Source organism: Megascapheus bottae, chromosome 7, assembly GCF_031878675.1.
Source record: "Megascapheus bottae isolate mThoBot1 chromosome 7, mThoBot2.hap1, whole genome shotgun sequence".
Lineage (NCBI taxonomy): Eukaryota > Metazoa > Chordata > Mammalia > Rodentia > Geomyidae > Megascapheus > Megascapheus bottae.
Genome location: NC_143515.1, coordinates 36,022,980 through 36,049,003, shown reverse-complemented (window position 1 = coordinate 36,049,003; position 26,024 = coordinate 36,022,980). Strand labels below are relative to the sequence as shown.

The 26,024-nt window shown below is 37.5% G+C and overlaps 2 protein-coding genes and 1 non-coding gene across 3 annotated transcripts in view; 1 reads left to right on the top strand and 2 right to left on the bottom strand.

Annotated features, from left to right (window-relative positions):
• Positions 1-1,047: 1,047 nt before the first annotated feature.
• Positions 1,048-26,024, bottom strand: part of Gfpt1 (glutamine--fructose-6-phosphate transaminase 1) — a 48,489-nt gene continuing 23,512 nt past the window's right edge. Inside the window, exons 9-19 of the mRNA XM_090336765.1 lie at positions 24,379-24,484; positions 22,097-22,260; positions 20,593-20,688; positions 16,338-16,435; positions 11,106-11,226; positions 10,158-10,315; positions 6,501-6,615; positions 5,868-5,995; positions 5,007-5,174; positions 3,498-3,659; positions 1,048-2,929 (exon numbers count right to left, since the gene is read on the bottom strand). Of these exons, the coding sequence (XP_090192891.1) occupies positions 2,885-2,929; positions 3,498-3,659; positions 5,007-5,174; positions 5,868-5,995; positions 6,501-6,615; positions 10,158-10,315; positions 11,106-11,226; positions 16,338-16,435; positions 20,593-20,688; positions 22,097-22,260; positions 24,379-24,484 (1,361 nt within the window). The 3' untranslated portion in view covers positions 1,048-2,884. The remainder of the gene's footprint in view (positions 2,930-3,497; positions 3,660-5,006; positions 5,175-5,867; positions 5,996-6,500; positions 6,616-10,157; positions 10,316-11,105; positions 11,227-16,337; positions 16,436-20,592; positions 20,689-22,096; positions 22,261-24,378; positions 24,485-26,024) is intronic.
• Positions 19,420-19,526, top strand: LOC150060632 (U6 spliceosomal RNA). Its single transcript, XR_016536339.1, has one exon. It is a non-coding gene; the product is annotated as a U6 spliceosomal RNA (small nuclear RNA).
• LOC150060631 (large ribosomal subunit protein eL42-like) lies at positions 19,575-19,971 on the bottom strand. Its single transcript, XM_090336135.1, has one exon. It carries the CDS (start codon positions 19,939-19,941, stop codon positions 19,621-19,623), a length of 321 nt encoding a protein of 106 aa, XP_090192261.1. The 5' UTR covers positions 19,942-19,971; the 3' UTR covers positions 19,575-19,620.

Here is a 26,024-nt window from a genome sequence, read left to right as displayed (position 1 = left end):
CATTCACCTAGAATCCCAGCACTTAGGTGGTAGAGACAAGAGGTTCTTGAGGTTTCAAGGCCAGCCTGAGCGACATCAGAATCCTGCCCCAAGGACTGGAGGAGTAGCTCAGCAGTGGGCCCTGAGTTCAAACCTCAGTATCTAAAATAGAAAAATACCAGCTCAAAAAGACAAAGGGTCAAATGCTGGTGGCTCATGCTGGTAATCTTAGCTACTGAAGCAGCTAAGATTTGAGGCAGGAAAGTCCATGAGATTCTTATTTCCAATTAACTCCCAGAAAAAGGAAAGTAGTGCTATGGCTCCAAGTGGTAGAGCATCAGCCTTGAGTGAAAAAGCTCAAGGAGAGTACCCCAGCTCTGAGTTCCTACCTCAGGACCAACTGATTTAAAAAAAAAAAAAGCCAAGGGGCAGAGACATAGCTCAGGGGTAAAAGACTTACCTCCTTCCTTCATACAGCTACTTAAAGATAATAAAAATATATAATTTAAAAAATGGTAAGAGTGATTGCCTAGCATGTACAAGGCCCTGGGTTCAATCCCCAGCACTGAAGACAAAAAAAGGGGAATTCATGAAGGCATTTAAAGTCACTACATTTGGTAGGATAGTGAGTGAAATGAGAGAGAAAGGAAAAACCTTTACTGTTTGAAAAATTCCATTTTGTTCTTCAATTCTTCATTTGTATTTCTGCTGCTCAGTTTAGCAGTTGCCCTAGGTTGGAAGCAAGGGAAGACAGAGATAAAATGTGTGTGTGTAAAAGGGAGACCAATGAATGCATACAATCAGGCAGGAGATAGTGCAGTGTTCAATTAGACAGAGAGTGCTTACAGCCAACAGTATTGAATTATACAATTCAAAATACCCAGAAGAGAGGACACTGAATGTCCTCCCAAAGAAACAATAAATGCTTGAGGTGATGGATAACCTAGTAGCCTGAGTTGATCATTTCACAATGTATAAATGTACCAAAACACCACACTTCACCCCATCAGAATTCACAATGTGTCAATAAAATAATTTAAAAACAAAGAAATGCTACAAAACTGTACGTATCACGAGTGTCCAATACTATTACACAAAACAAGAAATGATGTTTTACATACACTAACACCAGCAAGTTTAAACAATTAGAGTAGATAAATATAATTTAAAAAGCTGTATACATGATGGAAAAAGTAACAGCCAAATTTCTTGTTTCTTATCAGTGAGAGCCCTTGCAAATTACCTCAAAATATACCATCCCATACTAGCAAAACTGCATGATTCTCTGCAGTAATACTTGCTATTAGACAATCTTAACCTCACCAAGAAGTTCAAACAGGAAAAAAGACTGTACTTATAATTGTGCTAAATATTTCACCTTCACAATTTAAAATGAGAGACTTTTGAGAGAAAAGGACTTAACCAAAATATAAACACATTCATCTGCAACCATATTGATCTGGCCCAAAAAGTAGTGTGAAGAAATTATCATTCATTACACTTTGCATCAGAGTGTCTGCAATTGTGGCTGTCCTGATTATAGGATTTTAACTTAACTGAGATACCTGTTTTAAACAAATGTGTTGGGGTTTTTGTTTAAAAAAAATCATCATTCACATTTTTGGGCTGTCAAATATTCTATTTTAAATGTTTCAATCAAAATTGTTGACTATCATTTTGACACTCATCAGCAGAAGGCATCTCAATAGCATTTTACTTATTCTGTCTTTATTCCCCAAAAATTTAAGAGTAAAACACAGAAAATACAGAGATGGAAAACAAATTTAAAAAGTACTGCTAAACACTCAATGATGCCATTCTTTACTAATGTAAGTAGAAAGCACATAATTGTTCTGAGCCAACCTATCATACATATTTAGGGCCCAATGATTAGTCAAGGACTTGAAAAATCTTCCAATTAATTTCAAACAATCTCCACATTGGCATTAAGGGTATTAGTCTATTCAAAAAGGCAGTGAAGAAGTTAAAATTAACTGCAGAAAAATATTTGCTTGCAACTAAGTTGAATACTGAATTATTACTATTTACTTAAGACATCTGATAGCAGCTCTGGGTTATAATTTCAAATAATGAGATAAAAGTTATTTACCAATTATTTAAGAAATAAATAATAACTGGCAATAATTTATGCTTTTAGAAAGTAAAAAGACATGGATCAGGACACTCAATGTACCATTCTCAAATTTTAAATCATATTGTCAGTTGTCCATAGCAGTTCAAAGTTAGTATTTATGCTATGAAATTGTGCATGTCGTCCAGTTAGGGGTTGGAGGGCACCAGTGTACCATTACACTTTGCTTCCTAAACTACCTGCAGCTACAAATAACAGACAAGAACGAAGATTAACTGAACTTGGAAATCTCAAGGAAAGTGCTTAGTCTATGTGTTGTACAGTTTGATTTAAAGATGGAACAGAAGCAAGTTTCAAAGTAAATCACAGCATCTTCTATCTTATACATATATATACATATATATATATCTTCAGCAAATCTTCAGTAGATGTCCAAGAATTAACCTATATTGCCATTAGCTTTAGACATCAAATTAAATGCACTTCTAAGAAAATGGCAATAATTTTAAAAATAAAAGAATCCTCCCAGACTGAAGTGGAGGGCTCAGAAACATAGTACCTAGTTTTTAAAAGAAAATGACACTAAAATCTTTTGGAGATAGATTCCAATACAGATTCCATTCATCAAACTCATTCATTATAGTAATGGAAAATTTAAGTCAATTTCACAAAGTCACAAGTTGAATGAAATAATTAACTGATACATAAATAAAGATTTACTAAAAAAGGCTTCCAGAGGAGATATTTTAAATCAAAGTTTTAAATACGAAAGGTGTTTTATGTTGCTGAATTTTTCCATGTTTCAAATGCTCTTCACTCTACAGTTACAGATTTGGCAAGATTCCGTGGAAAGTCAACCTAAAGGAAAAAGCAAAAGAACAAGACTTGAAATCACACACAGTGAAGAAAAAGCATTTGCTACATGAAAATTATTTTTTTCTTTTTTGGCTAGCATTGGGCTTGAGCTCAGGGCCTGAGCACTGTCCTTTCTCAAGGCTAGAGTTCTACCACTTGAGCCTTAGCACCACTTCCGGCTATTTTCTATGTATGTGGTACTGAGGAATCGAACATGGGTCTTCGTGCGTGCTAGGCAAGCACTCTACCACTAGACTCCTGGCCCTTATTTTTTTTTTTTTCCAGTCCTGGGGCTTGAACTCAGGGCCTGGGCACTGTCCTTGGAGGGGAGGGGAGGGGAAAGGAGAGGAGGGAAGGGAAGGCAAATGCAATTATGACCCATGTAACTTGTAGGCATGGATAGGAGGGGGAAATGGGGAAAACAAAAGGAGGGGTGACATTGTTCAAAAAAAAGAAAAATACTCATTACCTGACTAACAAAATAGCAACCTCTGTACAACACTTTAATAATAACAATAAAATTATATTGAAATAAAAAATCCTGAATGTCTGCCATTGGTGGATGACTTACATCATAGCCTCTGAGCACAGCAAGATGGAAAGCCAGCAGCTGTAAAGGGATCACACTGAGAATACCCTGCAAGCAGTCCACAGAGTGGGGAACCTTAATGGTTCTCTTTGTGTTCTTGATGGTTTCTGTATCTTCTTTATCACAGATCACCACAGGGCGCCCCTGGAAAAGACAATCGCACACACAGACACAGTCATTAGAAAGTAAATGCAAGGCTGACAAAACATGAATATGTAAGTTTAATACTATATAATCCACATACAGTCTCACTGCTAGATTCCTTTTTTGAAAGTACTAGGATCTGATCTCAGGATGTCACACTTCCTTGGCTAGCAACGCTTACCATTTGAGGTATGTCTCCCGTTGTTTTACTTTAGTTTAGTTTTTTGTTCATTGTTCACTTGGTTGGTTCCCATTTCTGTTGGTGGCTAACTGGAGATATGGGTCTCAGTGACTTTCCTGGCTAAGCTGGCTTTGAAGGGCAATTCTTAAATCAGCCTCCTGAGTAGCTAGGCTTATAGGCATAAGCCACCACCCAACTGCTTGAGTGTTTTTTTTGCCAGTCCTGGGTTTTGAACTCAGGGCCTGGGTGTTGTCTTTGAGTTTTCTCAAGGCTAGCACTCTACCCCTTAAGCCACAGAACCACTTCTGGCTGTTTCTGTGTAGGTGGTACCCAGGAATCGAACCCAGGGCTTCATGCATGTTAGGCAAGCACTCATGGTCTATAGTTATGTTTTAATAAGATCTCACATTTTTCCCCTATCTACCTCTTACCCCTAAGCAAGTTGACCTGTATCCTCCTATTTCTGCTGCTAGGATGTCAGGCACATGCCTCTACACCCAGCTACACTCAGTTGAGGGGAGGTCTTATAAACTGGCTTCTAATCATGAAGCTTTCCATCTCTCTAGTTTGGATTATGGTATGACCCACCAAGCCTGATTGCTGATAGATCTTTGTAAAATCCAGAATTTCATGCAGTAAGTCTGGTTGATATCACATAGTGATAGAAACAGAAATTTATGGAATTAAATAAAATGTTAAGATTCACATCACTAGATTTCAAGCCTAATAAAAAAGGGGAGAAGAAGGAAAGGGGAGAGGAGGTCAAGAAAGAAAAGTCCAATGTCACATTGTCAGTGTTAAGCCTCAAAAGCCATATTCCAAAAACAAAGTTAACAACTGTAAACTTGTTTTAAAATTAACTCTCTAGGGGCCGGGAATTTGGCCTAGCATGCTTGCCTAGCATGCATGAAGACCCGGGTTCGATTCCTCGGTACCACATACATAGAAAAAAAAGCCAGAAGTGGTGCTGAGGCTCAAGTGGTAGAGCTCTAGCCTTGAGAAAGTTCAAAGACAGTGCTCAGGCCCTGAGCTCAAACCCAGGACTGGCAAAAAAAAAAAAAAATTAACTCTCTAGCACCTATCTCTCTCTTTAAATGTAATATCCAATAAGCTTTACTAACATAATCTCTAGATCCCGGAGATGTCCTCACAGTCACCTAACTTACCTGCCGAGCAATTACTTGCTGGAAAGCATTCTGACACTTGGCATAAGTGTGATCTCTCATGATGATCATGATGACAGGCATTAACTTATCCACCAAAGCTAGAGGGCCATGTTTCAATTCACCGGCAAGGATGCCCTCAGAGTGCATGTACGTAATTTCCTTGATTTTCTAATAAGAAAGAACCAGAGGTAAATCTTTTAGTCCATCTTTCAAAATTTATCCTAAAGTAAACATTATACAATATGGATAAGGTAAATCACTGTCAATCCATAAATATTAAAGGATCAATGATGTGCAAATATACCTAATAAGTTCATTGATCAACTTTTCTATAAAGCCAAACAAGTACTTGGAAGTTTTAAAGTTCCACAGTATCTGATGCTTTCACTCATTAGCTGGTGCTTTACCATCTATCTAAACCACGCCTCCAACTCCAAGACTATCCTGAATATATTCACATTTCTCTCTGTTTTTCCAACCAGCATCACATTGAATTTCAGGTTCACTCTTTATCTAGAGAACTTTAATCTTTTATTCATATTTGGACAACACATAAACTCAAATCACTTGTTCAACTCAAGTAAATATGCAAAAAAGTCTTCTTGGTTTTCCCTTTTGAATTAAGTTTTGTGGCACTCCCCAAGGTAAACAAAGCACAAGGAATGAATACAGTGCAAATTTAACAAGTTACACCTATTTTATTCATTCATTCTAAAAATTCATTCACTTATTTTATTCATTCCTTCTAAAAGTTGTTGGAGCCATGAGTATGGCTCCCAGAAATGCAAAATAAATAAAAACATGACTATGTGCCAGGTCTATAATTATCACAGTGAAATAATTATAAATGAGAAAACATACCAGGGCCCCTTCAAGACAAGTAGCATAATGGTAGCCTCGTCCCATTATCAGCACTGACTTCTGATGATAAAGTTCTGTTGCCAGTTTCTGAATTTCATCATCCATGCTTAGCACTTCCTTAATCAAATCTGTCAAGAAGTGAACGTTAAAGCTGAATTGAACTCATAAACTAACATGTGGAATTGAAACCATCTTGTACAACTAAAGATAATTTTAAGAAAATATTAACAAAATGTATGAAAAATGGACCACAAATTGAATAGCAGTAACATAGCAGCAGTAGCCAACAAAATATCAGTATTTCTATCCTTAGATGGTATCAGTACAGGAATTTTTTTAGCACATGGAAACTGAAGCAAAAAAGAAAAAAGTAGCTACAGATCACTTCTTTAATAATTAAAAAGAGGCCGGGAGTTTGGCCTAGTGGTGGAGTGTTTGCCTAGCATGCACGAAGATCAGGGTTCAAAAAGCCAGAAATGATGCTGTGTCTCAAGTGGCAGAGTGCTAACCTTGAGGAAAAAGCCCAAGGACAGTGCTCAGGCCCTGAGTGCAAGCCCCAGGACTGGCAAAAAAAAAAAAAAGAATTAAAAAGAGACACTCAACTTATTCACTCCTTTAGGAGCATCTACCTACCTGGCAGCTGTTTCAATCCAAGCATGATCTCTTTGCGTCTCTCTTGCATGGAGATTCGGTCATCACACATCATAAGGGCAAACATCACAAGAGCTACAAATTGGCTGGTGTACGCCTGAAACACCACACACACACACACACACACACACACACACACACACACACACACACACACACACACACACACACACACACACACACACAAAGACAGAATTAGATACAGTTGTGTTTTAAGAACTTAGAAACTTTGATCGTTTAAAAAAAAATTGAAAACAGCCATGTGCGGGATGTGGTGGCTGATGTCTGTAATCCTAGCTACTCAGAAGGCTGAGATCTGAGGATCAAGGTTCAAAGCCAGCCTGGGACCTGATACTTTTATCTCCGATTAACCTCCAGAAAACAGGAAGTGGGGTTTGGCTCAAGGGTAGGGCAGTAACCTTGAGCTGAAGAGCTCAAAGACAGCACCCAGGCCAAGTTCAAAGCCCTATGACCCACCAAGAAAAAAAAAAACTGAAAACAAAATTTCCCACTAATCTGACAGTATACATTGGGCCTGGGGCACCTGGCACTGGTACTGTTGGATTCCTTCCATTGTTCTTTAGTTTTTTTACTTTGACCTATGCCTTATTTACATTTTCTCCAACAAAAAGTTTAGTGGAAAGTTTAACTGTAGGAAAGTAACAAGAAATGAAAATAACCTCCAACCCTGTTAATAGGAATAATTACATTAATAACATGATACTATGAATGGCATGTGAGAATACAGCTCTCTAGTTATGGGCACAAGTAACAAGATTATAATGAGAACTAATCAAGACACACAGATAAGCCCTCTGCACTATACCTAATGCAGATACCCAAACCATATTCTATTGGAATAAACTTAAACTAAAAGCCATTTTCTGGGGCCGTAAGTTTGGCCTAGTGGTAGAGTGCTTGCCTAGCATGAACAAAGACCCAGGTTTGATTCCTCAGTATCAAAAAGCCGGAAGTGGTGCTGTAGCTCAAGTGTTAGAGCTCTAGCCTTGAGAAAGCTCAAGGACAGTGCTCAGGCCCCTGAGTTTATGCACCAGGACTGGCAAAAAAAAAAAAAAGTCATTTTCTTTTGCAGTCATATTACTAAGATCACTTTCATTCTTATTAGCTATATGCAAGTGTAAGATGTATCTCTTTCACCACATGCTGTGAACAACTGAGTTGTCTGCTCAAAATTATTTTTCAAATAAAGGCATACCATTTTGACTGCTGCACAATAGTAGTAGACAGGATCTCCCTATGTTATCAAGGAGTCTCAAACATAGTGACCCTCCTATCTGAATCTACCAAATAGATGGCATTATAAGTGTAATCAATTCCACACCATGGCCAACTACAACATGTAAAGTTGAATCCAAAATATTAGCCTTTTGTGTTACTCATTTATGTTGTCTTTTGAGAATTAATTTTGTTATTCTTCATCTATTTTTAATTTATATTTTGCTTGTATTTTGTTTTATTTTATTCTGAAACAAGTTTTTACTATGTAGCCCAGGCTGCTTCAAACTGTCTTCTGACCGGTACCATCCAAGTATTGAAGCTTTCCAGGGATGCCAAGGTTCAAGAGCAATGACATGAGCTGCTGCCTCCACCCAAGGGTCTATGAGCAGACAGGCTGTCCTTCAGGTCTGGGAAGGTGCAGCTCTGCTGTTAAGGAGTTTTCTGAATACTGGTGTTTGTTGCTCTCTTTTCTACTTTGGACTGCATCATACCTTTCTCCAAATTGTTTATTTATGCATATATTTTTGTTTCTTTATAGTTAATCCAGAACCCTTTCTAGTACTGAAGAATGCCTAATAACTGATAACACAGATGGAAATTCACTTAAAGAAACATCAGCTAAGTACTAATGACTTGTGCCTATAATCTTAGCTGCTTGGGAGAGTAAGCTCTAGAGAGTTCAATATTGGGGCTGGCTGGGGCTCCAAAAGAACTAGTAAAAAGAGAGCTAAATTCATGGTTCAAGTGATAGAGCATAGCCTATTGGGGTTTAGACCCCAGTATCTCCACAGGAGGAACAGGAAAAGCAGGAGGAGCAGAGAAAGTATAAGCCATTTTAGAATATTCTGAGGTCTGAAAAAATTTACCAGGAAACTGTTAACTCTCAACTTTTAAACTCAGGTTTTTTTTTTTTTAATTCAGCTAAAAACAGATTTGCATGAGCATATTTTTTTAAAACATCAACTTAAGTCAGCTTTGTGGTGAAATTTTAAGCACCTGTAATAACATAAAAAAAAATCCTGAGCCTGCACATTTGTACTAATCAATTTCTGCAGAAATATCAAATTATCTATGGTCTGGTAGTATGAGAAAGTCAGCAACATTTCTCTAATCCTAGAGTATTTTTAAGACAAAGTTGGAAATTCCTAACAGGATCACAAAGGATCCAGACCAATGATCAGCTTCTTTGCTTACCCACTGACATATAAACTTACATTTGCCATTTAGAAATATATATAAATAAATATCCCCAAACTCATGTTAAGTACTCCAACGTGGATTATCTAAAAAAGCAAAAAGTGATGAAAGCCAGAATTTTTTTTGCCACTTTAGAATTCAGGAAAAATGAAAGGAAGCAGCAAATTGCCAAATTTATAAGATAGCCATTTTCAAAAAAATGAAAGTATATGAAATTAAAAATTGTATTTCTTTATATATGATGTAAGCATGAGGTAAGTTGGATTAGCAATATGTGGGACTTCTCTGTTACAGGACAGAGGAATGTTTCCCCAAAGTTCTGTGTGAAATACTTGGTCATCAAGGTGGCACTAGTAGAAGGTAAGAAAAGGACAGGAACTAGGGCCCAGAAGGAAGTCCTTTGGTCACTGGGGAAAGGGGCACATAGGCTTCAAAGAGCTTGCAAACCTCAGAAGCTTATGAACCTCAGATTCTATGTGCTTCACAACTCAATGTAAACAATTTGCATCTCTACAGAATCCTACTGTCATGTATTATCCTTGCCAGGAGCTCCAAATAATGAACCTGCCTAATTCTAGAGTGGATCTTCCAGAACCATATGGTGGGCCACAGAGCTTGAACTCAGCCTGGGCACTGTCCCTGTGCTCTTCAGCTCAAGGCTACCACCCTACACCTGGGTCTGGGCATTGTAAGGCTACTGCCCTGCCCTTAAGCCAAGCCCCACTTCCCGTTTTCTAGAGGTTAATTGGAGATAAGAGTCTCAAGTCCTTTTGTGCCCGGGCTGGCTTTGAACCTTGATCCTCAGATCTCAGCCTCCTGAGTAGCTAGGATTACAGGCATGAGTTACCTGGCCCGGTTCAAGTCTTTTTTGAAATGACTGGTTTTATGCCAAAATACAAACCTTCAAAAACAGTATAATTATAAGAAATAAGGAATATGAAAACAAGTATTTAAACTATATTTCTAATTGATTACTTTTTTAGTTCCCAAGTACATAACAAAAGGAGGTATGCTTTCGTAGCATGCATTCCACTGATTCAGGCAAGACTGTTAAGTGACGATAGGAAGCCATTTATTGCTTTTAAATCCTAAGACTTACTTCTATTTAGTAATTATGACAATTTAGTAATTATGTATTTGTCAGTTTTACCAATACTAAAATACTATAATTACATAATCATCAGAGAGAAGGTAAGAATTTACCTTTGTACTGGCCACACCAACCTCAGGACCAGCATTAATGTGAACTCCACAATCTGTCTCCCGTGATATCGAACTGCCCACTGTATTTGTGATCCCCACAGTTAAAGCTCCTCTCTCCTTACAGTAGCGAAGTCCCATCAGGGTATCTGCTGTCTCACCTGTGTAACAGATGGGGCAGTTTCAGCATATGATGGTTCTTAGATAAAAAAATAATCAGACTGCTTGCTTAAAAAATAAATTTATAAAACATCTAGTAATAAGCTTTCTAAGATCTCTTTTCCTTCCTTATCTGAAAATTCAGCTCTTTCAGAATAAAAATTGTTCATTTTTATTAATTAATAAAGAATATATTAAAGCAAAAAAATTTTTGACAACAGGCCACCAGCAACACCAAAGTATCTTTAAATACCAGTTCGTAACAAAATATGCTAAATTTTTAAAAATTACTTTAAAGTTAGGCACATACTTGTAAATCCTAGCTACACAAGTGGCTGTGATCCAGAGAAATGAAGTTCAAAAAGCCAGTTCAGGAAAAAAAAAAAAAAGTCTACAAGTTTCTACCTCCAATTAATCAGCAAAAAGCTAAACTGGAGGCATAGTTCAAGTGATGACCCATCAGCTAAGAAAACCAAGCAAACATGCGACAGTGGTTCAAACCCCAGTAGGGGTTTGAGAGGGCCAACAGAGGGAAGAAGGTTAAATATGGTCAAAATACTTTAGGTACATGTACAAAAATGAAAAATTGTTTTAAAGGGGGTGAGCAGAAATGAGGGAAAAAGATAAAAGATGAATTTGAATTTGTATGCATGAGTGGAAATATCACAACAAAACTCCCCTGCATAAATACTATATATGCCACTAAAAATATTTTTTAAGAAACAAAAGCAGAAAAAAATAAAAAGGAAAAGTGAACAACTACTTTCTTTTAAGTCTTTAAAAGAAACATACCTGACTGGCTAATGAAAAAGCAAACATCATCTCGAAAGACTGGCGTGTTTCTATCCAGGAAATCACTTGCGAGTTCCACCATCACAGGCAACTCAGTCAGCTCCTCAAGAACCTGACGTGTCTGTATAGCAGAGGTGACAAGGTTATACAATTTGCCTTCATATACTTTCTCACTGGACTTCTTTGGACTTAAATGTATAGTTTTCATGTTTTTCTGATAATAAAAATGACACATGGGCTAAGGGATGAGCAAGTAGTTAAGCACTTGCCTCGCATGCACAAAATTCTCCATTTCAACCTCAGCACTGGGAGAAAACAAGCATACAGAAATAAACTTAGAAAATATAAACAATATACATTTGAAAGGAGATAAACACAACATTGTACTATAAGACTCTTAAAACAATTATCAATGCATCATACATCTAAACATTGTGAGCCAGGTGTTTTTTAGAATCCTAGTTATTCGGGAGATCTGAGGATCGTGGTTCAAAGCCAGCCAGGACAGGAAAAGTTTCTGAGATTCTTATCTCCAATTAACCACCAGAAAACCAGAAGTAGAGCTATGACTCAAACTGACAGAGCACTAGATCTAAGCCTGGACAGTGTATCATAAGAGACCAAAAAAAAAAAATTGTGAGAGGTAGAAAAAGCATTGTTTTGAGACAGGCTGTGATTTACTTCTAATTTCACAATTTTTTTATCTGTAAAGTGAAAATTCATATACCTAACTCACTCACGAATTTCTAATGAGGAAACAGACTACACAGATATAAAATTAAACATTTTGATCAAGTGTGACTGTAGCTCAATATAATTCTAGCTATAAAAGAGATATATACAGGGACCAGGAGCATGGGCTAGTGGTAGAGTACTTGCTTAACATACATGAGGCCCTGGATTTGATTTCTTGGTACCACATTACACAGAAAAAGCCACAGCAGTGACACTGTGGCTCAAGTGGTAGAACACTAGTCTTGAGAAAGCCAAAGGACAGTGCCCAGCCCCAAGTTCAAGCCCCAGGACTAGAGAGAGAGATGAGGAGGGGCGGGGAAGAGAGAGAGACAGACAGACAGAGTGAGAGAGAGACAGAGAGAGACAGAGAGACAGACAGACAGACAGAGTGAGAGAGAGAGAGGAGAGAGAGAGACAGACAGAGAGAGAGAGAGAGAGAGAGAGAGAGAGACAGAGACAGAGACAGAGACAGAGACAGAGACAGAGACAGAGACAGAGAGAGGTGTCCAGATTTATTTGAAGTAAACCCTGTCAGAAAAATTTACATTCCCCAAGTAGTCAGCAGAAAACTAGGCTTGCAAGTCAGGAACTGGTGGATCATGCCTATAATCCGAGTTACTTAGGAGATGAAATCTGAGGATAGCAATTGAAGCTAGCCTGGGCAAACAAACGAAGACTTTAAGCTTCAATTAACTAGCAAAAAGCAAGGGACTAGAAGTATAGCTCAAATGATAGAACACCAACCATGAGTGAAAAGCCAAGCAAGAGTTCAAGCCCCAGTATCAACTCCCCTACCCCACAAAAAAAAAAAAAATTGCTGGGCTAGAGGTATGGCTCAAGTAGTAGAATATCATCAGTCAAGCAAGCAAGCAGGTCAAGTTCAAGGCTTTGGGTTCAATCCCTGGTACCATAAAAAAATGAATTAAACACTTTAAAAGCATGATTTGTAAATACTACCCACATATATTTGAGAAAACCTGCTTTAAGTGGTTCATTATTGGCAAACTTTGGGGTATTGAAGTAGGGTGTAGACTAATACAGAAGGGAAATATGATTCTGTTCAAAGGGTACCTTAACATTCCTTTTGTTGTTGCTGTTGTTTTGAAAGTCCCAGGGCTTGAACTCAAGGCCAGAGCACTGTCCTAGGGCTTTCTCAGGGCTAGAGTTCTACCACTTGAGCCACAGCATCATTTCTAGCTTTTTCTATGTATGTGGTACTGAGGCATCAAACTCAGATCTTTGTGTATGCCAGGCAAGCATTCTACCACTAGGCCTAGGCCAAATTTCTGGCCCCAAATTCCTTTTCCTAAGTTTCAATTCTAATAAAATTTCTTTTTTACCCTAAACATAAGAAAATTAAAAGCAAAAAATAAGCTTTCAGGCACCAAAAGCCTGAAAGCCCTACAGATGTATCAAGATGTGTAGTGTTGCTTTAACACTCGTGGCAGAGATCCCCAATCCCAATAGCTCTTCACCAAGCTCTTTGAGCCAGCCATGTCACCTCTGTTGCCTCACTTCCACAATACTCTTTTTTTTTTTTTTTTTTGCCAGTCCTGGGCTTGAGCTCAGGGCCTCAGCACTGTCCTTGGACTTTCTCAAGGCTCTACCACTTGAGCCTCAGCACCACTTCCGGCTTTTTTCTATGTATGTGGTACCAAGGAATCGAACCCGGCTCTTCATGCATGCTAGGCAAGCACTTTAACCACTAGGCCAAACTCCCGGCCCCCCACAATACTCTTTTACAGCAATGAAAATTGACACATGTCCTAACTTCACATCCAATAAACTTTAGCTTCTGTTTGGTTTTCCAAAAGCTATGATTAGGCACTTGTTAGAAATATTTTAACAGTACGGACAGTGTTTAAAGTGAAATGTTTCTACTTTATCCTTTTCCGTATTTACTTAATAAATTGTAATATAAGAAGTCACTGACACTGAAATGTTATAGAATTTCCTTCAGATAAATGCAATCTATTATAAACTTTGTAATCCATTACATTAAAATTACAAACCTCTGTCTAGAGTACTTGTTTGCTACTTTTTCCATAATTTCAAGTAGACCTTCTTTGTGTTTACACTGATTTACTGTAAGGGCCAAATCTTGGTAACAAGAGTCTCTATAGAAATACATGTTTAAATCAGAGAAAGGCTGGATAAGTGGGACTGCATTAAACTGCAGAGCTTTTGTAGGGCAAAGGACATAGCTAGTAAATTAATTAGGAAGCCTACAGAATGGGAGAAGATCTTCACCAACCATACAACGGACAAAGTCCTCATATCTAAAATACATCAACAGCTCAAAAAATTGAATCACTCCAAAACTAATCGCCAAAGAAACAGCCATCCCATTAAAAGATGGGCCAAAGAGTCTTCTCTGAAGAAGAAATAAAAATGGCCTATAGACACATGAAGAAATGCTCAACATCTCTGGTTATAAAAGAAACGCAAATCAAAACAACTCTAAGATCCCACCTCACTCCAGTTAGAATGGCCAGCCAGGATCAAGAAATCTAATAACAACAGATGCTGGAGGGGATGTGGCCAGGAGGGATCACTACTACACTGTTGGTGGGAGTGCAAACTCATTCAACCACTATGGAAAGCAGTATGGCAGTTCCTCAAAAGACTAAACATAGAACTCCCCTATGATCCAGCAATTCCACTACTAGGCATTTACCCAATTGTCCAGAAACAAGGACATACTAAATCCACTAGCACAACGATGTTCACTGCAGCACTATTTACCATAGCAAAGATATGGAATCAACCCAGATGTCCCTCAGTTGATGAGTGGATCAAAAAGATGTGGTATTTATACACAATGGAATTCTATGCTGCTGTCAGAAAGAACAACATTGCCCCATTTGTAAGGAAATGGAAAGACTTAGAAAAAATCATATTAAGTGAAGTAAGCTAGACTCAAAGGAACATAGGTTCAATGGTTTCCCTTATTTGTCATAATCAGTAGAAAACTTGGGCTCTCATAGCAGAGATTTACAGAAGAACAAAATCTAGATACATAAAGCCATATAGTATGACGCTAAATGAAAGGACCTCTAGGATATAGAAACAAAAGCCATACAATGAGTGATTGTTGTCCTTAGTACTATGTTATCTCTCATCTCTTTTGCTGTCCCTTGGTTATCTTATATTGTTACAGTATCTCACTTTATTTTGGATATATTTGTATTTGGTTATTTGAAATTGGATAGGGAAGGGGGGAAAACAAGATGAGGGGTGGGGGGGGTGGTGGGGAAACGGGGACCAAGACATGAGAATGGGTATCAATGTATGTGAATTAATGCACTTCTATTTGGCGAATACAATGTAACGCTTCTACTAATTACAATAAAAATATATGGAAAAAAAGAAATACATGTTATAATAAAAAGAATTCTTACTGCAAAAAAAAATTACATTCTTAACAAAAGACACGTGCCAGGAGTGTGGCGTAGAGGTAAAGTGCCTGCCTAGCATGTACCAAGCCCTAAGTTCCATTTCTCCGTACCACATACACAGAAAAGGCTAGAAGTGGTGCTGTGGCCCAAGTGGTAGAGTGCCAGCCTCGAGGGAGAAAGCCCAAGGCCCATGTCCAGGTCCTGAGTTCCAGCCTCAGTACTGGCAAAAAAAAAAAAAAGGTAGCATAAGCTGGGCACCGGTGGCTTACACCTATAATCCTAGCTACTCAGGAGGCTGAGATCTGAGGATCATAGTTCAAAGCCACCCTAGGCACAAAAGTCTATGACTCTTATCTCCAATCAACCATTAGAACACCAGAAGTGGTGCTGTGGCTCAAGTGATAGAGCACTACCCTTGAGCTGAAGAGCTCAGGGACAGTGCCCAGGCCCAGAGTCAAGCACCATGACTAATACTCCCCCCACCACCAAAAAAATTATGTCATGAACTTTGGGAATCAATTCTAAAAGTAGAAACTAAAGGAAAGGGTCATTTGTACATAATAAAGAAATATAATCAGTTTATAAACTGATGTGGGTCTACATGTGGGTCTGGTTTGCTGGTCTAGAAAGACATTGTATTCTATAGTTTCTCACTGACAACCAGGAAGCTGAGATCTCAGGATTGTGCTATGAAGTAACAAGAATAAGAAAGTCCATGATGTTCTTATCTCTAATTAGAGCAAAGATGCCAGAGGTTGCTATGAGGCTCAAGTGGTTAAGTGCCAGCCTTGAGCTAAAGGATAGTGCCCAGGCCCTGAGTTAAAGCCCCAATACTGGCACAGAAAGAACTAAAACAAAATAAAAGACCCAGTGACTACTCTGATACAAACAGACATGCTCCCTAGGCTATTATTCTAGGCTGCAGTCTTCATTGTCAGTCTTTTTATAAAGTCAGCTGCATAATTTATCTGCATTTTAAAAACCTTCTAATCTGATAAATAATCCAAGCAGCTATAAAAAGCCCCACTACCTTTCTGGTATCTGCCATGGCAAAATAAAAATATAAGTATACTCTGATAACTACTAAAAGGCCACTTACTGCTACACCAGCATGGTAACTTGTTCCACAAGCAATAAGAATCAAACGCCGACACCTCTGGATCTCCTTAATGTGATCCTTCAAGCCACCCAAATTCACTGAAATAAAAGTTTGTATATGTCATTATTCAGGAAAAAAACCATATGAAACAAAACAATCACTGGTTTTGAGTGTCTATTGCCAATTTGATAAATAACACAATTGCTTTAAACAATTCATATTCCTTTTAGGAAACATGGTACTCCATAGATATAAAAAGTAGTATAAATTTATAGGTCATAATTTAAAACTTAATTGGCACCTATAAAACTTACTACTAATCTTATTCAACCCCAGTAAGCACACACAGAATTTATTTGCCCCCCCTTTCTTTTTGTATATACGTTCATTTGTTCATGTGAAATAGGGAAGAGAGGGAAACAAGATAATTGGGAGGGAGTTGGGGAAAGGAAAGGGAGACAAAAACATGAGAAGGGATATCAATGTGCGAGAAGTAATATACCCATTACCTGACAAATGTAACCATAACCCCTCTATACATCACCCCAACAATAAAATACAATAAAAATAAATAAATAAAAGCCAGTGAATCTTACTACTAATCTTATTCAACCCCTGTAAGCACATACAGAATTTATTTGGTTCTTTTTTTTTTTTTTTTTTTTTTTTTTGATGCAGGTCCTAAGGCTTGAGCTCAGGACCTACGCACTGTCCCTGAAGTTCTTTTGCTCAAGGCTAACACTTGAGCCACAGTTCCATTTCCAGCTTTTTTTTGTAGTTCATTGGAGATAAGAGTCTCATGGACTTTGCTGCCTGGACTGAATATGAAGTATCCTCAGATCTCAACCTCCTGAGCAGCGCTAAGATTATAGGCATGAACCACCTGTGCCTGGCCCTATTTAATTCTTCATAGTCATTTTTACAAACCTCTCTTTAGATTAAAAGTTATCTTAAATATCAAACCTAGAGACATAAATCAGTAGATGATCTGAAGGCAAGAGTTGAGGAAAGGGTACAAAGAAATTCTGATGAAATGAAACTATTGTGTAATCCTGAACTTTGTAGGGGTGAAGAAAATGACTATGTTTTAAAGGCTTGTCAAAACTCAAAATTATATGAGGATGTGACAAGGGAAATCACTTAAGCCTAGTAGTTTGAGGTCAACCTGACCAACACAGCAAGATTCCACTTAAAATAAAAAAAGTAAAAAAGGATTTTACAAAAAAGATGACAGTATTTCTAGTTATATTTCAGTAAATCTGTCTAAAAATTATCTTCATTATGTTTATCTCCACTCCAAGGCGACTTAGAATAAAAGACAGACTTCTAAGGGAAATGGCATTGAAGAGATAATCAAGAAACACAGGGAGGGCAAGTCACTGAAATTAAATAACCATCTATTTCCTAAAATTAGTCCTGAGAACTCCCTAGTGGATGATGAGGGTTCAGATAATTCTACAAGGTCTAACACAGGACCTTACTTAGCTCAAGTGGGCCTTCAACTCATGATCCTCCCAGCCTCTGTCTCCCAAGTGCTGGAATTTCAGGTATGTCTTTTTTCCCCTTACATCTATTTCACAAATACTGTAAGTGATGTGGGCCACTTTTCCTCCTATTGATTCTTGATCATTTTCACCAACCCCTCCTCCCATACTGACAGAATCCAGGCTTATACTGTTCCTCTCCTGGTTACTACCTCCCTCTCATTTCACTGTACACTAGATAGAACAATTTCCCAACTAAAAACTGCAGCTCAGCCACTCACTGATGACTAGTATGTAGCTCACCTCAGTAAAGTACAAAGTTAGGGTCATGCCTGACTCCTACACCACTGAGCGCTCTTCAGTTGTATAAAAGGAAATATTCTCATCCAGTGCCTAAGGATGCATACAAGGTCACCACAGCAGTTCCTCTCACTTTCTTTCCTAGACTTAATTTGTTTCCACTCTCTTCAAGTACTAGATCTATGTATCAGAAAAAGTTAATTATAAATTTTCCAGCAGAATACTTGTGACTCAAGTCTATAATCCTAGCTGCTCAGGAAAAATGAGATCTGAGAATCATAGTTCAGAGCCCAGCATGGGCAGATAAATCTGAGGGACTCATGTCCAACTAACCAATAAACAGCTAGAAAGGGAGTGTGGTTGAAGTGGAAAAAGCAAGATGTGAGCAATGAGAGCCTCAGTCCCAATTCCATTACAAAAATAAGTAAAAAAACAAACCCAGAAACAGCTTTCTAATGGTTTATTATTTCCCTCTAGCTTAGCTAATCCTCTTTTAGCCAAATGGATGTTCTCATCTATTCTTCATCTTTGCAATCCTTCAGAACCCACGCTTTCTTACTACTGAGGCCTTCCTTTAACCCAAAGCCCCTTCAGACTCATTTCCCTAAATTCAACATTAAACTTTAAGTATTTCAACATTAAAATGTATGCTTAGTATATTTTTTCTTTTTTATGTCGCTAATTGTCCTTTTAGATTATTAAAACCTCAAGGACAAACTATACCAGATATTACTTTTCTATGGTTTACTTCTGACTATGAGTTCCTTAAACTCCTTTGATACATGGTCTTCAGAGAATTTTGATAAACAAGACTAGAGCTGCACTTTTGACTTCTACCTTAAACATGGAAGAAGGTATGGGTTACTTCACAGGTTGCCAAAACCACATGAAAATTCTCTGGTGAAGTTTACACTTTTGCTTATTTATAAAGAACAAACTAGACTGGGCAGATACACCCAAGCTTCTCAATTCTCCTAGAATTTACCATATCCAGGACAGGGCCAAAAACTGACTGACAGAAACAGCAGGTGCTTAATACATAAAATTTGCCTTTTTAACTATCTTAAGCATGTAATCTGGTAGAACTAGATACATTCAGATTGTTGGGAATCCCTCCCCACTACCCATCTCCACAAATTTTTCATCATCCCAAGTTGAAACTGTACCCTTTAAATGCTAACTTTTCATCTCATCTTACCCAAGCACCTGGTAATCATTAATCTATTTTCTGTCTATCTAGAATCTGAGTATCCTAGATACCTCATGTAAGTGGAATTATACACTGAAAGACTAGGCTCGTGCTCACTTCAGCAGCATATATACTAAAATTGGAACGATACAGAGAAGATTAGCATGGCTCCTGAGCAAGGATGACACGAAAATTCATGAAGCATTCCATCTTTTTTTTTTTAATTGGACCTCAAGATTTTATTGTCTTCATAACAAAAGCTGGAACTTAGACATCACGATGGTACTGTCTTCATAATAAAAGTTGCAACTTAGAGCTGGATCACCTGCCCCTTTCTCTTTTTATCTCCACCCAGTTCAAAATGTTTGCATCTCTTAATAGCTAGCATTCTCTTAGATCTGCAGTTGGACTCAACACATTCAAGTCTCAGTACAATCTTCTTTGTGGTCTTAGCTTTTTTCCGGAAAATTGGCTTAGTCTGACCACCATAGCCACTCTGTTTTCTGTTATAACGACGTTTTCCCTGGGCATAAAGAGAATCCTTGCCCTTCTTGTACTGTGTTACTTTGTGAGGCTGGTGCTTGCCACACTTCTTACAGAAAGTCCAGCGGGTTTTGGGAACGTTAACCATGATGGCATGAAGCCTGCAGCAGCACCAAAAAAAAAAAGGCCATCTTTTTTTTGAAGTGAGCCACACTCAAAGGAACACAGGCTCAATGGTTTCCCTTATTTGTCATAATCAGTAGAAACTTTAGGCTCTCCTAGCAGAGATTTACAATAGAGCAAAACCTAGATACATAAGGCCATATAGTATGATGCTAAACGAAAGGACCTTCAGGATATAGAAACAAAAGCCATATAATGACTGATCGTTGTCCTTAATGTACTATGTTATCTCTCATCTCTTTTGCTGTCCCTTGGTTATCTCATATTGTTACAGTATTTTACCTTGTTATCTGATATATTGGATATATGCTTATTTGGTTAATTGAAATAGGATAGGAAAGGGGGGAAAACAAGATGAGGGGCAGGGGTGGTGGGAGGGAAATGGAGACCAAGACATGAGAAAGGGTATCAATGTTTGTGAAGTAATTCACCTTTTATCTGGTGAATATAATGTAACTCTTCTATTAATTACAATAAAAAATATGAAAAAAATAAAAAGACTAGGCTCTATTGATGGCTGCTAGCCAGAACAATAGTCAGAACAATAGACTTTCAGATTGCTAAACAGTGTTCTCCACAAGAGATCCTGAAATAAAAATAAGTTATATCTTATTACCTGTGTAGTCATCAAAGTTGACTCTTCCTCTCATCGTGTTCACAACAGATTCTGGCTGCTCAAAAATTTCCTTCTGCATAAATGAGCTAAAATTGCCTACGACAAATAAAACCATTAAAATGAAAATATAGAATAAAAAAATTGTACACTATCTCCTTTAACATAATCATGATAAAGTAAATAAAGCAAAATATCATATGGCAGAAAATAATATTATTACTTGAGTATCTACAGAACTGGATATGCTTTACCCTGTGTGAAAAGAGCAACTTATGGGATGAGTCATTTTTATTTATTCATAGCTAACTAAAACATAATATAGCTATAGCAAAACAGGAATGAGTCAAAGAGTTTTTGAGTCAGATCTATGTTCAAATCATAGTATTATCCTTTAGTGAGGAAATTCCTTGGTCTGCAAAACAAGCAATTACTTCCCAGGGTGGATTGTAGTATGAATTAATAAAAAAAAACTTCACATGTGGTAGTTATACAATGAACATTAACTTTTATTCTTACTATAATCAGAAAGGAAGAAAAAAATCATAGTAATCATAACAGTGAATAAGAACCAACCTTAGGAAAGGGGCATGACGTTTTGCAAGGCAGTATTCTAAGAACATGGCATATAGTAGGCATTTTATTCCTCAAAACATTCTTTTTTTTCCTTTTTTTTTTGCCAGTCCTGGGCTTCAGCTCAGGGCATGAGCACTGTCCTTGGGCTTTCTCAAAGTCAGAGCTCTACCACTTGAGCCACAGCACCACTTCTGGCTTTTTTCTATGTATGTGGGACTGAGGAATCAAACCTGGGTCTTCGTGCATGCTAGGCAAGCACTCTACCACTAGGCCAAACTCCTGGTCCCCTCAAAACATTCTTAATGATAGCTTTTATATTTCCATATTATACATGACAAAACTGAAAAAAGTGAATAGAATAAACAACAAAATATGAAATGTATTTATACTTATAAGCTATATATAAAACATCAGCCTACTAAGATAATCTTTATTATGTCAAAAGTGACAGACCAAGAATTAGGCCAGCGGCTCATGCCTGCAACCCTGTAATCCTAGCTACTCAGGAGGTTGAGATCTGAGGATCAAGGTTTAAAGCCAGCCTGGGCACAAAAGGACCTGACTCTTATCTCCACTTAACCTCTAGGAAGTGGGAAAAGTGGGAAGAGGGGCTTGGCTCAAGGGTAGAGCTGAAGAGCCCAGGGATAATGCCCAGGCCCACGGTTAGGGTGGTAGCCTTGAGCTGAAGAACTCAGGGACAGCGCCCAGGCCAACTTCAAAGCCCAATGACCAACCAAAATAAATACATAAATAAAGTGACATACCAGGAATTAAAAAGAAGAATTATTCTAAGACCAAGACACATTTTCTCTAAAGAAACATCCCTTTTTCTGGGGTTACCCCTTCACTAATTATTAGGTTCAATGGCAGTACAGGAAATTGAAAGTATCCTTTCTCTAAGGGCACCAAGCTAAAACATAAGAACTATCACCTTTCATGATCTGCTGGAGTTCCATCTGGAGGGTCTGCACAGCTCGTCCAGGATGATCTCCTGCAGTTCGTTTAATTCTATGGATAGAAAGACGACCATCTACCACTGCTGCGACATCATCATCTTCTAGAAAGATGACACGGTTGGTGTGTTCTATGACAGCACTATAATGTACAAGAGATTACAATCAATAACCAAGAATTGTTATCACAAGTAGAATTGTCATTAGGACTGGAGGATCAAATCAAAATACATACTATTGTCTTGCAATACCCCTATTAAACGTTCTGGTTATCAAAATGTTATCACATAAGGAACACTGATGGGGAGGTGGTCCCTGAGAACCTAAGATAAAAGAATCTTGGTCCAAAAACCTAACAAAATTAAATTAGGTCAGGCGGGATAGCAATTTCTGCCTCATTCTACTCATCATCAAATACTATAATTTTAACCCCAAAATATGTCTTAAAGCTTTTTTCTTTATCCACTGCCACATACCAGTACTAGCTGCTAGCTGCTATCAACATTCTGTTATCAATTCTGAGGCAGACAAACTCAGCATCCTCCTAACTACCCATGTTCTTCCTTAGTTCTCTCCACCCATTCTTACTGTCTGCCAAGATCCCTGCCAAAAGGCATTACTAACCAACATGTCTCTCTAGACCCACCAACTACCTGGGGCATCTTTGGCTCTGAAGAAAATACCCATGCCCCAACAAATATCATCTCCCTTTCTGTTCTAGCTATTTACATCTCTCCTGGGTGCTAATAGGACAAATCATGTGCAGAAAATAAATGTTCTTCTGTCCACTGCTTAATCTACTTACCTTTTAATCTCCCCTAAGTCTTAGTTCAAGCTTCATTCCCTTTTTAAAAAAAATAAAAACAAAAACCTATCTGCAGTGGGTAAATCAACCTCTTTTAAGCATTTTGCAGTACTTGTCATAGTGAGAATTCTATAATTAGTGTTTAAAATTTGTCTTCTATATTATATAAGAGCTCTTTAAAGTCAAAAGATATTTTTATTTCTTACCATTATGCCTGAGGCTAGCATATGACGTTGCTAAGAATATTCACTATAAAGGTAAGCATGAATGAAAAAGCCTGATATGCTTCAGCAGTTTCTAGTTGTCTAAATTATAATTGTCATCCTAGTTAATAACAACAGTGACACATATTAATGCTGCCTGCACATCTTACACATCTGTAATACTTGGAAAACAGAAAAGCTCATTTTCCCTGAGAGAAAACATTCTCTTCATATCTGAAATGGTATGTTTCTCATTTTTTTTCCTTTTATTTTCAGGTACAGTTAATCAATATCTCTTGATAAATAATTTAAGTGACCCAATTTATTTTCATTTCTATATTTCATCTATAAGTGCATCTACACATTCTACCTTATTTACTTTCAAATGTCTTAGTCTACATTTAAAGAATTACACTATAAATTCATTCTAAATGTAGAAGACAAGAATCCATATTAAACTAAAACCCCAGTGGTTTAACAACTATAATATAATTGGTGGCATACCAACTAAGGTATTTCTCAATCTAACATCTCTCCTCCCTGCAAAAGGAATGTAATGCTCCTAAAGAAAAAGAAGCACGCCAATGCATACTCATTAGAACCAGTCTCCTTATTATAGACAAGTATCACCTCACTCAGCTTGTTCTTTAAGATTTTTTAGAGTCTTAATGACTTTTGTCCATACTAGCCTTGAGCTACAATCCTCCCACAGGTTACTAAACTTGACTACTTCTACTTTAAGAAAATTTAGATGAGCACTAGTAACAGACTATAATCCTAGCTATTAAGGAGGCTAAAATTTGAAGAGTGTAGTTAGAGCAAGACTAGGCAGGAAAGTCCATGAGATTCTTATCTCCAACCAACCACCAAAAACCCAGAAGTAGAGGAACAGCTCAAATGGTAGAGAGAACAAAAAGGCTCAGGGATAGTGCCCAGGCCCTAAGTTCAAGCCCCATAACCAACACACACACAAGAAGATACTCAAGTTGAAATGTGGCCTAGTACCAGAGCACTTCTAGCGTAGCATAGCGTAGCATAGCATAGCATAGCATAGCATAGCATAGCATAGCAGAGCATAGCAGAGCATAGCAGAGCATAGCATAGCAGAGATGAAGGGAGGGAGGGAGGGAGAGAGGAAGGGAGGTTGAAAGAGTTCTCTACAGTGTGACTAGATTTATACAAAATGACTTCTTGATTTCTTGCAGCATGAGTTTTACTAAAAATTCTCTTTAACTCAATTACTGAAGCTCACCTTGCATCAGAAGCAAAATAATATTCTACTGCTTTTTCTTCAACAGGGAAAAGACAAGTTGTACTGTCCACACGAGGGAGATTGCAACTTCCTTTCTTGTCTTTGCCTAGAGCATAAAATTAACTTGAGTCAAATAGCATGTAAAAATTATGACCAATATAGAAATATATATAAATCAACTAAAGTAATTTTTAAAACCCACAGCAACACAAAAGAATTTTAAATGCTAGGTATATCATCTTTCTTTCCATGCAAAACAACAGTAAAAAACAAAAAGTATAGGGTGAAATAGCAACTATTAAAAATGCAGAGCAAAGCTGGGTGGCTCATACCTGTAATCTTAACTACTGTACGAGGCTGAAGTCTGAAATCACAATCTAAAGCCAGCTTGGGCAGTAAAGTCCATGAAACTCTTTATCTCCAAATAACCACAAAACAAGCCAGAAATGAAAGTGTGGCTCAAGGGGTAAATCACATGTCTTGGGCCAAAAAAACTAAGGGACAGCATCCCAACTCCCCTGAGTTCAAGTCCCAGTACCAGCACAAAAGGAAAAATAAATGCAGTGCATTTTTCAATATTTCACTGCAATATTTCTCACCCAAGTAAAAGCTAATCATTCTTTATCATTAACTTTTAAAAAATCAAAAATATGGTAATTTTAATTTAATGTCATAACAAACTGAACTTTCTGAACTTAATACACATGTTTTATGCTTACATTTATCACAGGAATTACATTAAAAATATTAAAATTACAACTGTGCAGTGGAAAATAAAATGTGTGCATATGCTGGTACAAGGGTTTGAATTTGGGACCTTTCACTTGGCTTTCTTCTACATGGTTCAAGCTGTTTTACTTTCCTGTGTAATTATATTAATAAAATGGCTCAGAGTTTATATAGCTTAAAGACCTACTTAAAAAACTAAAATGTCTAGAGATACAGGTCGGAGATAGAGCATTTACCTAGCATGTGTAAGGCTCTGGGTTTAATTCCCTGTTACACAAGTAAATATATAAATAAACTAACTTCAAACATGAACAATGAAGAGCTGCAAATAATGCCAATCAAAACATCAAGTATAGAAATCTAAAAGTAAAATATCATGCATGAAGACCATTTGAGCACATTTCAATTAAAAGCATGGCTCAGTTATTCAAGTAACTAACAGTGACCTGAGTGAACAATGTTCCTTCCTTAGTCTAAGCATATAACCTACATGACTGCTCTTGAAACTGAAAAAAAAAAAATGTACAATTTGAACTATTTTCTCAAACATTAGATTTTAATAAAAATGAATTATAAAAAGCAGTTTTCTAAATGGGGAAAGCAAACAGACAAAATATAACTGCAAATTAGAAAAATAAATGTCAAAATATATTTTCCCATAAAATAAGCAGTTTTAGAGGCCCAGCACATTCATTCACTCCAAAAACAAAGAATTAGTAAAGAATGAACAAAAGAGGGTAAGATTCCTCTCCATCCATGCAATTCCCACCTCTTTCTCCCTGTGATCCCCACCGTGTGAATTTTGATCCAATCTGAGTCCTAGCTAAGGATATACAACAGAAAAAAAAAAAAAAAACTACTTGTCAGAGAACTCACAAAACAAACCTTTTCCATGTTTATACGTGTGTGTCTGTGTA

Coding starts and splice junctions, on each gene's coding strand:
- LOC150060631 (XM_090336135.1), bottom strand. CDS start 19,941: ATGGTTAACGTTCCCAAAACCCGCTGGACTTTCTGTAAGAAGTGTGGC.